This window comes from Archocentrus centrarchus, chromosome 15, assembly GCF_007364275.1.
Source record: "Archocentrus centrarchus isolate MPI-CPG fArcCen1 chromosome 15, fArcCen1, whole genome shotgun sequence".
Classification (NCBI taxonomy): Eukaryota; Metazoa; Chordata; class Actinopteri; order Cichliformes; family Cichlidae; genus Archocentrus; species Archocentrus centrarchus.
In genome coordinates, this window is record NC_044360.1 from 17374764 (window position 1) to 17390856 (window position 16093).

General features: G+C 40.0%; 1 protein-coding gene across 1 annotated transcript in view; it reads right to left on the reverse strand.

Annotated features, from left to right (window-relative positions):
- The window catches only part of LOC115792835 (zinc finger matrin-type protein 4), a 71921-nt gene that overhangs the window by 3396 nt on the left and 52432 nt on the right, over positions 1-16093 (reverse strand). The window contains exon 6 of the mRNA XM_030747395.1: positions 13399-13495. Within this exon, the coding sequence (XP_030603255.1) occupies positions 13399-13495 (97 nt within the window). The remainder of the gene's footprint in view (positions 1-13398; positions 13496-16093) is intronic.

The window sequence follows — 16093 nt, forward strand, 5'->3', positions numbered from 1 at the left end:
CTTCAGCACACCCAGACGCACATAATGTGAAAATGAGATGTTTGTCTTCATACGAGGCTATCAGTCTGAGGCTGACGTGTCCCCCAAACACCACAACAAATTCCACCATTTTCAACGCAGTCCTTGTTAAAATGTCACTCCTGTCCTAATTGGACCGTTGTCCCCACCTACCCAGCGTCTCTTGTGCAGACACAGACACGCACCCACACACACGTAGCCAGCTGAAACAGAGTGAGAGGAAAAAGGGAGGATTCATGGGCACCATAGCTGTCAGCACCTATTCCGGTAATGGCTGTTAAAACAGTGGCCTCTACACCCTGTCTGGTCTGTCAGGATTCATCTAGCGTGCCAGACTCTCTGAAGAGTGGAGGGCACGACTCTGGTAGCTTGTATTATTCCCTCTGAGGGGACAGGTAGCAGCAAGGAGGGATGCAAGGGTAACAACATGGGAGGGGCAGAGTGTAAACAGTGTGGGGCAAGAGAAGGGGTCAAAGAAAGTCAACAGAGTGATGTAAGCTGATAGAAAGGGTCTGAATTCAAATTATTACTAAGTATAGTTCCTATACTAAATAGTTCTAAGTACCTTAAATATGTAAACATAATACATTCAATTTGTTGTTGGTACACAAAGAAATATGCTAAAAAAAACAGAATTCATGCTATAATGATTGCATTCAGTATAAACTACTAATTATTTAGTGCAGAGGTTTTGTTTTGACCGTTCTCCAAATTCAAATTCAAAAAAGTTAGGAAACTGATAACAAGCAGTATGGTCTCTCTCTTGTGCCATGTCTCAATCAGTGATATTTCCCCTTTTTGGCTATTTCCTGTTTTATTTTGGTAACCTGTGTATCATGTGTTTGGTATTTAGCTTACTTCCCTTGTCTGGCCGTTTCTGATTAGTTTCAGCTGTGTTCCCCTCCTGGTTCCTCTTGTTGAGCTGTTGCTCTAAGCTGTGTGTTTTCCTGTTTCCCTCCTGACACCTGGATTATGTTCCCCGTTTTCAGTCTGTGATTTCCCGTCAGTGGTTCCGCAATAAATGTTCTTTTAACGTTCACCTCCGTCTTCGGCATTCAGCATTTGGGTCCTCAAACTCCCACCACACTCCGCACAGCTGATTCTGATAGGAATGTTATTCTGAAACTGTTCCACAATTTGTAGATGCAGTTTTTTTGCAGATTAGTGAACCTCTGCCCATCTTTACCAGTAAACCTAATGAAAATATTCCTCCAGCTGTTTCTTTTAGTACCGCTTACTTTTCCAGTGTTTTGTTGCTACCATCACAAATTTTTTGAGTTGTTGCTGCCATTAAATTTAATCTGAGCTAATATTCTTCATGAAATGATAAAATTTCTCAGTTTAAACATCAGACATGTTTTCTACGTGCTTTTGTGAATAAAGATTAGGAAATCATTGCATTCTTTTCATTCAGTATTGTTAAAAAAAAACCCAGAATGTCAGTGATGACTCACAATACATCACAATGTGTGAAGTGCAGAAAGACAGCGATACATTTTGTTGTAATTGTTTGGTTGGTTGCATTGCAAAAACTAATGAGATTTAAAACTCACTGACAAGTCATATCCAGGACAAATGAATCTCTCTGTCACGGTTGCTGTGGCAGACAGGCAAGGGCAGACCCCGAATGCAGGACTCAACACAGTGAACTAACTTAAAAGAGGTTTATTGAAAATAAAACAACTGGTGCAAAATAAACAGGGCAGGACGGGAGCCAGAACTAAACTTAATGACCAGAGAACAGGGAGTCACACAACCAGGAAAATGGATGACAACGCAACAATGAACAGAAGAAAAATAAGGGCTTAAATACACATCAGGTAATTAGGGCAAGTGGAAACAGCAGGACACAACAGGTGGAACAAATGAAACTAATTACACAGGGGAAGCAAAACTAAACACAAAGTACAGGGAACACGAGACTGTCAAAATAAAACAGGACACACCTAACAAGGTACACGTAGGCTTAACATGGGGGAATGGCACACAGTGGAAACTGAACAGGGACCAGGGCACGAGACAGAGACGCAGATGCAGGGGAGACAGGAACAAAGGGACCTAGGAAATCAAAAAGAAATAAAGAACCAGATAGGAACTGAGAAGGAAAACAAACTGGGAACATGACTCAGTTAAAATAAAGCAAAAACACAAGATGCTGGGCACATGGCCCAGGACCATGACACTCATTTTACTAAAATCTGACCAATACTGTAAGAGGAGCAGGGATTCTTGAGAATTGTGACCGATGAAGTCGCCTTGCCAATGCATAAGCTCACTGGTCCTTCATTTGGACAAGCTAAAAATGACTAAGAGCTGCAGCTGGTCTCCGCTGTCTAACAGCCAGCTTCCAGCTTCGTGTGTGTTAGCTTTAGTAGCTGGCTAAACTGGAAAGCAGCCATACCTAAAAAAAATCCAACAAATTTATGCTACATAGATTTTTATGAAGATTGATACAGTTAGGCAGGTGACGTTTCTTATTTTACTAGCAGGAATTTCTGTAACCCTTACAGGAAGTCAGCAGACTTCAGTTGCAACAGGCTCCAACGGCTTCACCTCATGTCCTCCATCTTCTGCACAATACACGATGCATTTTATTTACTGCAATTATTAACAGTTTTCAACAGCTGGTTTTCATATGACAGCATAATACTGTTATTGTTATTAGTACTACCTTTAACACATTCAGTGTTGCACAAGGTTAAATGTTGCTTGCTTGTTTGAATGTAAAATTCAACTATTCAATACTTTTCTTGTCACTGTCATGTGAAGGGCATGTCTGCAGTTGTTTAATAATACATTAAGGAGCTCAGTCTTTTTAATCTTTTTTTAAATTTGTGCATGCAGTGTGCAAAGCCTTGCCAAACAGTTCATAATAACTTCAAAGGGATGTCATACCTGTATAAGAAATAACTGATAAACAGTATACTATAGCATGTCTGAGAATTTCTATCACATCTTTTGGTGCAGGAGGTATGTATCGTTAAAGAATGATTTCCCCCGATACCTGAGAGCAAGTGCCATACTTTTTTTTTTTTTTCTGTAAGTGTAAAGCTGTTTCATAAAGGGCAGTGTAATGACAGATTGCAATTTATTTTCTATGAAATAATTAAAGTAAAGGTTGTGAATGGTCTTGGGGATTTATATTATGGTTTGAAATTTTGCCTGGGTAAATGTGTAGGAATTCTAATTGCATTTAAATTTAGGTCCGCATGGTGTATATGCGCAAGAATAAGGTTCCATTAATTGCAATGTTATTTATCATGTTGTTTTGAAAATGTCCTCTGACCGGTCTGTTTCTACAGAACAACATGGTTGAGGAATCTTTTGACTGTGTAGTGAATACACAAATACCCAGTATGTTCTCTTTTGCATAATGCATGCAACGTTTACATTCAGTGCTTTTGACATAGTAAATTTCTATGCATTTTCCTGGTGTATTTGAGCATTTGCTTAACAAAAACATTTATTGTAGTTGAATGAATTTAACTGATTGATTTCCCTTGACATACTCTTATTAGTATATAAATTGTATAATTAAATATTTGAACGCAGCCGGTGTCTGAGCAGGGTGTTACATGGCGAGAAATAAGAGGATGAGGGCACGAGGGATGACAGAGCCGAGGAAAGTAGCGGGACAGGAGAAGGTGAATCTGGGAAAGGGGAAGAAATAAAGGTCACGGTCTGTGAGTGAATGGGGTTGTTAATAGACTAATCCAATAATCTCTCCCAGGGCCACACATGTGGGATATAAGATATATGAGGATGAGAATGTGTGTGTGTGTGTGAGAGAGAGGGCAGAGGGAGTGCATGTGCCTCTGTGTCCGAGGGAGGTGTTTGCGAGGATGTGAAGGTCACCTTGGCACGCTTTGGGTGTGTGTGTGTTTTGCGTGTCAGGTATACGGTTCAGCAGTGGCAGTTGCTAAGGGAGCAGCAATGTGAGTCATGGTTCAGGCATGATCCAGCCAACCCCATCCCCCAACACAAACCACCAACCTAAAAATATGAATAAATAAAAAATAATAATAAAATAAATAACACTCCCCCTTTTCACCCTCACCTTATTAACTTAACAGACAGCAACGCTCAGGGCGGTCTATGTGTAGGCTTGTGTGTGTGTGTGTGTGTTTGTGATTACAAAGACTGCCTGTTTGTGTGATTCTAGGGTTGAAGGTGTGAGGGAAGACAAGGACAAATCCCTTTGGGGGAGATGAAGAGAGCCTAGGGCATGAGCCTGCCTCTGTGTGTGTGTGTGTGTGTGTGTGTGTGTGTGTGTGTGTGTGTGTTTGTGTGTGTGTGTGTGTGTTCAAGTATGACAGAGGGGGCATGTGAGACGAGAGCTAACTGATGAGTCCTGAAAAAACCTTTGACCTTGCCTCAAGCAGAGAAGAGGCTACACACATGCACACATAGGCTGTGACACACGCATACAATACAGCAAGCCTGGCCTATTAGCAGGTCAATAACTCAACCATTTGCATTGGAAGTTATCTTACACTAAGCACTGTAATCTCCAACAGTCGTTGCCACCCTCTCTGTGAGCCTTTCCTTTTTAAATGTGCATTAGTCTGTTTTGTGGTTTGTGTGTATGTGTTCTCTGATGCTGATGCTGAATAATTACCAGGGTGAGTAGGCTAAATGGATTGTCCCAGACCTCACCATCATACCCCTGGGGCCTGCAGCATCATCATACAAAAGTACACACAGTGCACATAAACACACATACTGTAAATACGAGCCAGAGCTTGTAAATGTATTAAAACGAGGTGCCCAGAAAGCAAAGGCCGTGCAAACCTGTTCGTCAATGTGAACAGAAACAATAATTATACGGGCATTTAAAGCTCAGGCAGTGTCAGAGAATAAATACACTTTATAACCATGCTGATAGTTCGTATCAAGTGAAATGCACTTGACTACTTGGTTTTCTCTTGTGGCTTCCAAGTAGCCAATTAGTGACCTTTCTTTGTTTATGCTGTTCACTTTTATTTCACACACACACACAAAAACTGTCTGGATCTGGCAGTATACTTTACATTTAATGGAAAATAGCCTTTAGGATAATCTGTATGTCAATTACTTCTTTAATAAAAGTTTTGAAAGCCCGTACACCTAATATGAACAGTAAGAACAATGTTAAATGAGCCAGAAGGATCCCTTTTATTAGAGACTGGTCAGGCTTACCAGTAAATGTTTTACAGTCTCAGTAGTGCTGTCAATTAATATTCTAAATTTGATTATATATAATATTTAAAAAGATTAGACATTTGATTGTGAAAATAGATTTGAATCATCACTACCAGCAGCACTAAGTCCTCCTTGTGGCACAGAACGTGAAGCTGGATGTCCATCAGAAAAGTTGTTGTTAACTGAGTGCTATCCACCTGCAACACCACGTACTGTGCTGGTCAAAGTCACAACAACTGTGTGGTGCACACCTAATGCAGCCTTCACTGCTTCAGCCTTCAAACAGGCCTCAGCAGGAGCAAGGAAACAGAGAGCGGGAGAGAGAACATAAGCTGGGGAACTGAAGGTGTACGGTGTTAAGTCAAAACAGTTATCTGATTCTATCTTTTCCAGGCTTTTTTTTTTTTAAATAATAATAATACTATCTTCTTAATATGAAATCAGTTTTATGGAAATTGCAAATAATGCAATATATTATTTGCATATGTGTATATAACAAGTATGGAGGTAATGTGAAGATACATATAGCATATTAGTGTTCGTGCGTTGCTTGCAGTAATGAAAATGCAACTTTTCATTGTCTTGATTTTAAAAAAAAATTGTGCTTGTAATATGCACATACTTGCCAAACATTTCATAATAAACAGGAACTCATGCAGAGTAATTGACAAACACTGTAGCGTATTTGAGAGACAATTTTTTGAAGTAGTTGCTGCATCCACAGGCACATCTGAATTGGACCAAGGTCAAAGGTTACTGATTCCTGCTTCTACACTGGTACCTATCCAAGGCAAAGTCTGTTCACCCTGCTGCTAACTGGCAAGCAATACAAACAAAGCTGTACCACCACCTGCTCAGGCTTCGAGGCTACTGAATTCCTCCTGCACACTTCACAACAAAATATTTATTTATTTTTACAACTTAATTATTTTTTTTTTTCAGTCAATTATAATTCTTGATTTTGTGTTTGTAGCATATATAGGGTACATCTGCAGTTTCATTAGATAACCTTGTGTTGCAGGATAATTCAAATGAATCTTTATTTTGGGCACAAAGTTATGTAGAAGTTTTAAAAGTTGATCTCAAATTACCCACGCTATGAGTGCAGGCATACAGTCTCTGCTGGGAACTGCCTCCCATCATCCGAACACTTTCCAGATTTTTACACAGCAGTAGGGCTGGAAAAAAAACAGTTCAGCTCTTATCGGCTGATGGCCTTAAGTTCCTTCTTTAATTTTCAACACAGCACTCGAGTTAGAAACCAACATGGGGATCTAATGTTCGTCTGTCTGTTCCAGTTCTGTCTGCTGCCTGCTTGTGTCTCTATCTCCTGGCCAGCTCGGTGCATTGGTTTAATTGCAATGTACTGTAAACTGTGGGAGTTTACAGTAAGTTTATCACTGCTGTTATCATCCTGTACAGGTCCAATTACAACAGCCAGTCTGGAGCAACTGTTTGGAGTCTGCGGCATTTCAAATGACCTGCAGCTGAAGCAGTCAGTACTGATAAGGAAAGCTGGCAGATAGATGCATACAGCTGTTTAAAGAATACAGAAATCTCTTGTTGTTTTATGGTGACACATTCCTAATGCCAAACATCGCACACTCGTACACAAACCTACAGAAATAGATGTGGACGCACACACACATTTTTCATGGCTGTTTCTTCGGTGAGAGCTAATCCCCTGCCGCTGTCAGCCGTGCTTTTTGGAAATCTCCCTACACAAGCCAAAGCTCATCCTGAGTGTGAAATAACACACATAATTACATATATACACACACACATACACACACACACACACACAGATTTAAACTTAAGGTAGAAGATTGTACATATGTTTGCCAAAGTCTTGTCCATCCTGCAATATGAAAGGAACAATCATAGAAGCTTCCTTTCCATAAGTTATCTCATATTTCAAGACACATTCAAAAATATAAAATACATTTCAGCTCAACAGCCTCTTTCTAAAGGAAATAGATTGGGTAAAAACATTTGTACTCAGGCCATGTGCCAGCCAGTCAACAAAACCAACTCTAAAGCAAAAAAACACACTGCCCTCATTCATATCTAAACTTGCAATGCCTTAGAAGTAGTCTAGTCTTTTATTTGTGCTGCAGCCTGTGTGTGTGTGTGTGTGTGTGTGTGTGTGTGTGTGTGTGTGTGTGTGTGTGTGTGTGTGCGCACAGACGTGTGTTTGCACTTTTATGTCAGCAGGAAAACACTTTTTTTTTAGCACAACAGAACGTGAAAGGGCATTATTTTCTGCCATATCAAAACTTGATAGTACACTTTTCTTCCAAAACTAAAATGGTATGCATAGTAATGTGGAAACAGTTGAGTTGTGAGTAACAGAGATTTATTGGTTTCGCACACACATTGATGTGCCCATTTTCTGTTTCATCTGAGTGACTGGGTGAAGGCAGAGGAAGTGTGGCTGATGAGGTGGAACCTTTGGTCTTGTTCTCTTGTTTCCCAGAGGATCAATAACAGCAGTGCAACAGGGCTGGCAGCACTTTTTTTTTTTTTTTTTTACAGTACCAGTTTTCACTCTCATAGACTTCAGAATTCGGCATGTGAATGCAATGAGGCCACAAGTGACAACAGCTGTCACACTTTTAAATGGCATGTGTTATAAGGGCCCTTTTCATAGTTTATACAATAGTAATAAAAATAGAAAATGGCAATTTCCAATATTTCTGCATTATAATTGGGAAAACAGCTGCTGTTCTCTTATTAAATGAGATGCACACACATTAAAGTACATGTTAAATACATCATTCTTCACAGGAAGCCATAGAAAAGCCCTAAATGTCACAATGTGTCTTCTTGTTTCCAAGATACCAAAGAATAAATCCAGCTTACACTCATGTGAAAAAGAATGTTTCCATATTACTCTTTGCAATCCTATGAAAAAACTAAGTACACCTTTAGTGACTACTGCCAAATTTGCTATTGAATCATGGCGTGTACTTAGTTTTTCACTGGACTGCATAGAGCTATATGAGAACTTTCTTTTTCATGCCTATATTGGTGCTTATTTAACCGTATCTCTTCATGTTTTGAACAAACCTGAGTAAATGCCATTGCTCTGAAAAATGACTGAAGACCAGCTCTGCCCACTTATCCAGCAAACTATATTTCTGACAACCTTCCTAGAAGCCTGTCAGATAAAATGGGCGAGGGACTTACTCTTTTTCTATTCAGTGACCTTTTAGTGGTTCCCTTGTATATCTCTCTGGTACCTCTCCCTCAGTCCCCCATCTATCGATGCCCTGTAAATCCATCCTCTCCATCTTAAGTAGTAAAGCCTCACAGCTGTCTGCAGCAGTGGGTTCATCTCATTGCCCACTCCATATTTGCTCTCTAGATCTCTGGTCCCACCTTTCAGTTCACTTTAAGGAGATTTACTCCACTGTGATTTTGTTTTACTTTGCATCTTTCTGTCTGTCTTACTACTTTTCTCTGTGTCTGTCCTTCCTTATCATTTTTTTTTTGCCTTTTGTCATCTCTTCTGTACCCTTTTTATTTCTTTTTCCTCTGTCCCAAAAGTAATGTGTCTGCTTGCATCTCTCATCCCATCTGTCTCATGGTGTCTGTGGTGCATGCTGTCTCTCTTGTGCCTATCAGTCTTGCTTACTCTCTCATTCTCTCTCATAAGTATGACTCTTTCAGTGAGTCTGCCTGCTTCTCTGCTTTGCAACAGTAAAACTGACAGAAGGCGAGAGTTATGAGCCACCATTTCCCCATGATTTACCTTCTCTGGGAAGAGATGTACAAGTCAGCAACTGCACGTCAGGAGTTTAGCTTATGTTCTTATGAAGGTTGACTAGATTGAGTTACCTTGCTTAGTGGTTTGTAGAAGTAAATGAACGGTGACTTCTGAAATCACTTCTGTGACCTTTAATCTTACCACAGAATATGAAAAAAATTATTTTCTTCCAACTTAGTATCATCGCTTTTGAAATATTGTAATGTCGTTAGTCACAGCAATTACCAGAACTAGTCATGAAAGTTCACTGAGAACATATTACAAAACTGCACCTGCTAATTCTCATTTTCACATCTCATCACACAATCAGCTTCTGATTATTATATCAGGTACTATCTGTACTGATGTGAGAAGCTGCTGTATCTTTGTAGATTAGCAAATCACACTCAAGGTCTCTCAAGGGACAGATGGCACTGTGGATAAGAAAAAACATTTGGTTAAACTTTGCCTCTGCCTTTGTACCTCACCTGTAGCTTTAGCTGTGGGCACTTGCACAAATTAGTTTCTTTCTGCTCCTTGATATTACCATTTTAACATCCATCAGGTGATTGGTGACCCATCTAGGGTTAAGGGTAGGGTTGGGTTAACATCCACATTTTTTTTACTGAATCTTTGCCTGAAATGTCTGAATGAAAATTTGGCAAAATGTAGGAGACTTTATTTAAGCTGCTAAAACAAAACCCAACCATAAGCCTAACCATAGATGGGTCACTAGTGATATTAAGAAGTGTGTTATCAAACAAACAAAATATATTTTATTTGATTTACTGAGTCCTACAAGTTTTCTTTAAACTGAATTCTCTTTGTTGTATTCACAGTACAAAATATTAGATAGAAATCCCCCTACTGACTGTAACAATAACTTTGTAACTAACCACATGACTAATGGTTAAGTCACACCTGAGTAAAGATAAAGTTGCAACCACCTTGCAACTAGAAAAGACTGGTTGTTGTCTGGTGAATGCACTGAACTTTTTTTTTTTTTTAGCTTAGCAAGGGTCACCTGGTGGGAGGCAGTCTGTCTCCAAACAGTTGTGGTGCACCTGGGACTGACTACAATTACTCTCAGACTGGCATCTAATTTTCAAATGCAGACAGATTGCCAACATGTTGCAATCAATGAGTGCAACTCGTCAGTGATGCACCTCTTTGCAATTAGGGATTCCACTCAGCTGGTTTCCAACTGGTTGTATTCTGGTTATATTCCTGTATAAAAGCAAGGTTTGCTGAGCACATCTGTAATTTGGCAGATAACTTGCCAACATGCAGCAACTAAATCACTATTTGTGAAGAGGTTTCTGTTTCTGGCTGGACTCTGAATGTAAGTAGTTTTTGCGAATTTCTGCTTGATGTGAATTTCTCTTCATGTAGACAGCAACAGATTTACAATTTTTGCCAATTTACCATGGTTAATCACCTTATTATCACAAACTGACTGCATGTAACTGCCAACTTGATGCAGTTCAATCTCAAACTGATAGCAGACTGGTAGCAGACTTACTCCATCTTACTGGAGTTAAATCACCATCTTGATGCAACAAAGGTGCTTTGAAGATGTAAACTGACTGCAAGTTCTCACAGGCATGGTCCCCATTTTCAAAGCAACCATTTCAAAGGCAACGCGACTGCAAGCTCATTGCAGTTTTTCTCTGTAATTATTGTATGGTTTTTACCTTACAATATAAAGCCCCTTGAGGCTTTGTATTTTTGTGATTTGGTGCTATATAAATAAAATTGAATTGAATTGAACTTCACATGGTTGCAGTAATTCCATAGTGTGACTTAGTCAAGCAAAATGCTGTGCAGGCAGGATAAAAATATGACTATTCTTGTAAATTGTCCTCATACTGTATAGCCTATAAAGCTGTCAGAGAATTTATGATGTATAATGATAAACATACAGTGCATCTTCTGCTCTTTATAGTTACAACTAAATATATTTAACAAAAATCTTTGCTTTCTGTTTTTGCCACTTCTTTCTCTCTGTTCTTTCTCGTCCGTGTTATAGTTGCTGGGTTTCTCACTACACCCACCAGTCTGTAAGAGTTAACTTGTTTGCACAACTTTAGTATGTGCAGCCCAGACAGCTTATGATCTGGGGTAATTAAATAACAACAAAAAAATGCCTCAAATTTCTAAAAAAAAAAGCCAAAAAAGCTGAAGAAAGCTGCACTAACAATATTATATCCTCAAGCACCCCTTTATCTGATGAATGCTCCATTCATAATGGATGTCATTTACATTGTATTCCTTTAAATATGGAGAGATGCATGCATGCACATAGACACACAACACTGCACTGCCTATAACCAAGCTAAGAGCTATCTCATGGTAAATGCATGAAATGTAACTGTTCCATATCACAGTCTTATCCTGCTGGTGGATATAATTTCCCACACACTGGCTGTGATTGCTTGGGATTTTCTTAAATTAGTAATGACCCAAACCTCAATGCGAAAGAATCATTACAATAAATAGCTCAACATTTTTGCTGTTTTAATACTCAAGTCAGCTCCAAATTTCCTTACATGGCTTATTGTATATGTACATATATTATAAGCCAGATACACATTTGACTAATACTGAATGTACCACAACCATCAACCTTTACTCTGTGTCATTGGTCATTAAGCAATATTTATTTTACCTTCTCTGTTGTTGTGTGAACTATTTCACAATATGTTTTGTGATGTTGTGACTAATAGGAGTCCAACATGCTTTTCATCGCAGGACAGAGCGAGCCTATACTGTTCATTCAGTCATTTTTTTCCTGTCTGTTTATAGGCATTTATGAGCACAAGTAAGCTATTATCATTAAACCTATTTTATTTTCTCTTGTATTTTCTGTTTTTGTTTCAAGCATAGACTAGACAAGCAAAAAGATGGGCACAGAAAGTGCATGATGTCACCAATTGGTTTGTGGACTAAGCTTATTGTTTTTACATTTTGTCTTGATTTCTGTGAGTTTGCACAAGAGGATAGACCTTGAGAGTTGTCAGCCTATGCTGGCTAGCTAGCTTGGTTAGCAAGGTGCAACCTTTGGGTTTGCCTCAGTTTGGGTGTTCTTCCAGAACTCGGCAAAGTTGTAACACAACTGTATAATTTCTTAAAAACCTTACTGTATCACCCCAACAGAGCACTGAGCTCTCAGACTCCAGGCTTACTTGTGATTCTTGGGGTATTTAAAAGTAGAACGGGAGGCAGAACCTTCAGCTTTCAGGCTCCTCTTCTGTGGAACCAGCTCCCAGTTTAGATTTGGGAGATAGACACCCTCTCTATTTTTAAGATTAGACTTAAAACCATTTTGATCAAGCTAATAAGTTGGGACTGGGTCAGGTGACCCTGAACCCACCCTTAGTTAAGCTGCAGTAGTCTTAGGCTGCTAGGGGGGCTCCCGTGATGCACCGAGTATCTCACCTCTTTTCATTCTCTATGTGTTTATACACCACTCCGCATTAATCATTAGTTATTATTAATCTCTGGCTCTCCTCCACAGCATGTCTTTTGTCCTGTCTTCCTCCCGTCACCAGCAACTGGTCATGGCAGATGACTGCCCCTCCCCGAACTTGTCCAAAGTGGACAGAACGACTGCACTGTATTGAAGGGAGGATGGATGGGGTCGTGTATTGCGAGATTTTGGCCAACAACCTCCTTCCCACAGTAAAAGCATAGAAGATGGGTTGTGGCTGGGTCTTCCAGCATGACAATGACCAGAAACACACAGACAGGGCAACTAAGGAGTGGCTCCATAAGAAGCATTTCAAGGTCCTGGAGTGGCCTAGCCGGTCTCCAGACTTGAACCCAAAAGAAAATCTTTGGAGGGAGCTGAAACTCAATGTTTTCCAGCAACAGCCCCAAAACCTGAAAGATCTGGAGAAGATCTGTATGGAGGAGTGGGCTACAATAAAAATTACAGACCTCTCCATTCTTTGTAGGTGGGAAAACTTGCAAAATCGGCAGTGTATCAAATACTTATTTTCCCCACTGTATGAGCATGCATATATAATTATGACCCAGTGTGAATTAGCTTGTGCACCCAAGTCTTGTTTTTTACACTCACCAAAGATTTATGCTATACAATCACTCCACCGTGAAAATAGAACATTTTAAAGAACTAATTAAAAGTCCAAAATTACTATGACATTCATGCCCAAGAAGAGTGTATGTCAACCTCTGACCACAACTGTACATAAGGTCTGAATTATACTTCTGCAGTGAATCTATGTAGAGCCTACAGCGTATAGTGGCTAATGCCATTGACAGCATTTATACCCACGCAGGCTGCACTGAAGGCGACATGTAGTTACAATTTCTAAGGAGGTGCACATCAGGTTACAGCATAGATTATGGCATAGGGTTTGTGGTTATGACACACCTGTGATGTAGGTTTAACACAGAAGTATAAATCCCCTTTACGCTGTTGTACTCACTTGTTCTGGTGCTTGGAGCCCTGGAGGTGTGCGTGGTACTGCTCGATGGAGTTGAGGACCACACTGCAGACACTGCAAGAGTAACTACTTCGCAACCCTAGAAAGCCATAAACACATTACCACACTGGTTACTGTAAGTCACTTTCTCTAAGTAAGATTTATAATAATTCCTAAAAGCTGTCGTCATCATCATCATCTGGATAACCAGCTAGCAGTAGTGAGGCCAACATGAGCAACAATAAAAATGTGAACTGACACTAAGTAACAGTCTTATTATTCCACTCAGTAGTGCTGGGTAATTTTCCTAATTAGAGTGTATCTGGAAAGAAATTTGATTAGATTAATCAGTAGCAGAAAACCAGTTGCATTTTTAGATGCTTGGAACAGTGCCCTCTTCTTTCTAATGCTTGTGTATGTGTGTGAGGGGTTCCTTTTTAAAACTTGCACTTGAAAGCAGGGTACCACAGAAGAATTAGAACTCGAGGAATCCGAAACGAACAGCACAGTGGCATGTGTGCATGTCTACTTTGTGTGCATGCACAGTTTTATTGTGCTGGTGAATGCAAGCTTGAGATGGTGCAGCTCAGACACAGATGTTAACTAATTAGAGGGTTTGCAGGTGGTCGCGATGAACACCCAAAAATAGAAAGATGAGTTTGGAGATACTGATGGGGTGGGGTGAAGAGAGATTTGGTGGTACGGAGATGGGGATTAGGTAGAAGAAATGAGGGAAAGAGACGAACTATCCAGAGAATAATAAGATGTTTTAAACAGAGGAGGAAATGGATAATGATTTATTGCACTGCAGCGTTGATGTAGCATGCGTGCTGGGGTTTAATGACCACACAAAAATGGGTATCCACCCCCAAAATAACGTCCCGTGGTAACTACAGCACCGGTTTTAAAATCTTCTTTCTTTTTCATAAAAGGAGGCAGAGGAAATGATCTCTGTGGGCAATCAGCAACATGCTATAATTGCCTGTGTTTCCTCTGTCAGAGACACAATGAAGAGCTATTTTTGTTTTCTCACATTTTGCACACTGCAGAGCCGTCACTGCCAGAACTTTACTTCCATGAGGAAAAAAAAATCAGCCTTGACACTTTGGGGTTGTATGACAAAACAAGTCAAAAATTAATTGCTCAAAGCCTTCCCCTCTCAGCTCCTCCGTGTTTCCCCTCTTCGTCTGTGTGCTTTTTTTTTTTTTCTATTTTTAATTTTCTGTCAATGGGCATGTGCAGTGCAACAAAAAATTTGGGTGCGCTTGCTTGTATGTGTGTGCCCTTTTCTCTGATGTCATTATCATCCTTGAGATTTATGACTTGTCTTAGTATTCCATCACCTTTTGACCTTTTGTAGCGGTAATTGGTGAAGTACATTGGGAGATGAAGTTGTAATATAGTTAGCAGTGGTGGGAGGTCATTTAGGCTGGGGTAGAGCTGCATAATGTGGCATATCTACTCCCTGTTGCCTCAAGAGTCCCTTAGTCCCTTTCAGAGGTGATTAAGGACAAGCAGTCATTTACAAAAAAGCCACGACTAAATTAGTTGCCTGGAGTAACTGCTGTCTTGGCTTAAATGTTGATATTTTTGCATCTATTAGGAGCTAAAAACTAATTCTGTGTGTATGTGTGAGAGAGAAAATGAGAGATGGTACATCTTCTACTGCCAAAATGTCATTACTTCTGTTCTCTCTAAATGAAAAGGCTATTAATTGGAAAAGAGATAATTTAGAAAGAAAGGAAAGATAAGTCTCTTTTTCTTCTTTCCTTTCTCTTCCCAGTAATTCTATACTGCTGCAAGGATTACATAAAGAGGTCTATTCTTCTATACACGATTAAGTGTGTTACATGTGCATGTGTACGTGTGTGCAGACAAAGGCAGCTTCTCTGCTTTTAGCCTGATTGATGTCACCTCCACACTCGCCTGGCCGAGTAACAGTGATGTACATTATGATGCAGTTTGTGTCAGCGGCAGTCTTTTTTAAACCCACACACAAGCATATACACATGCACAGATAGCCTGGTTTGGTTAATAAAGCAGTTCTGGCACAAGACCATGCTGTGCCCTAATCCATGTTAATTACATGCAGGGAAAGTGTGTGCAACTCTAGTGACAGCATGCAGCTCAGGGTTGTGAATGTAGGTTTTTTTTTGTGAGCATGAGCAGTATTTGTGAGGGAGTTCTAAGCCTCGTTAATTACACAAGAAGATATGCCAAGAAGAGAGAAAAGAGGGGGTGAGAAGAGCTAAGGCAGTGGGTGCGGAGCTGTTTGTGGCTGTCGTTTAACATACAGAGCCTCCTGGCATTGCTGGCACCCCTGGTATGGAGATGCCTAAATGGTTGTCAAAAAAGTAATGAGCTACATTTTGTGCTTAGAAAATTGGGGAAAATTATGTTTGTTTCGAGAGTCTTGTTGCAGTGAAATTTAACATCCTGCTGCAGTTTCAGTGTGTGATGAATTTTAGCTTTCAGCTTTTGCACAATTTCTCGTCTCAAGCAACATTAATGACCCATTTGGAGCCTGATATTTGTGGCTTGTTCCAATAGGATGCTCTGCCAAGCTCCAACTGCAGCCCCTTTTTATCTGAGAGACGCAGGGGGATTTCAGGTAGTGGTCAGCACTGGCAGGTGTGAAATCTAGTGTTCCATGGACACTTTTGGTGAATTGTGGGATGGTTTAAAGACATAGAGGGAG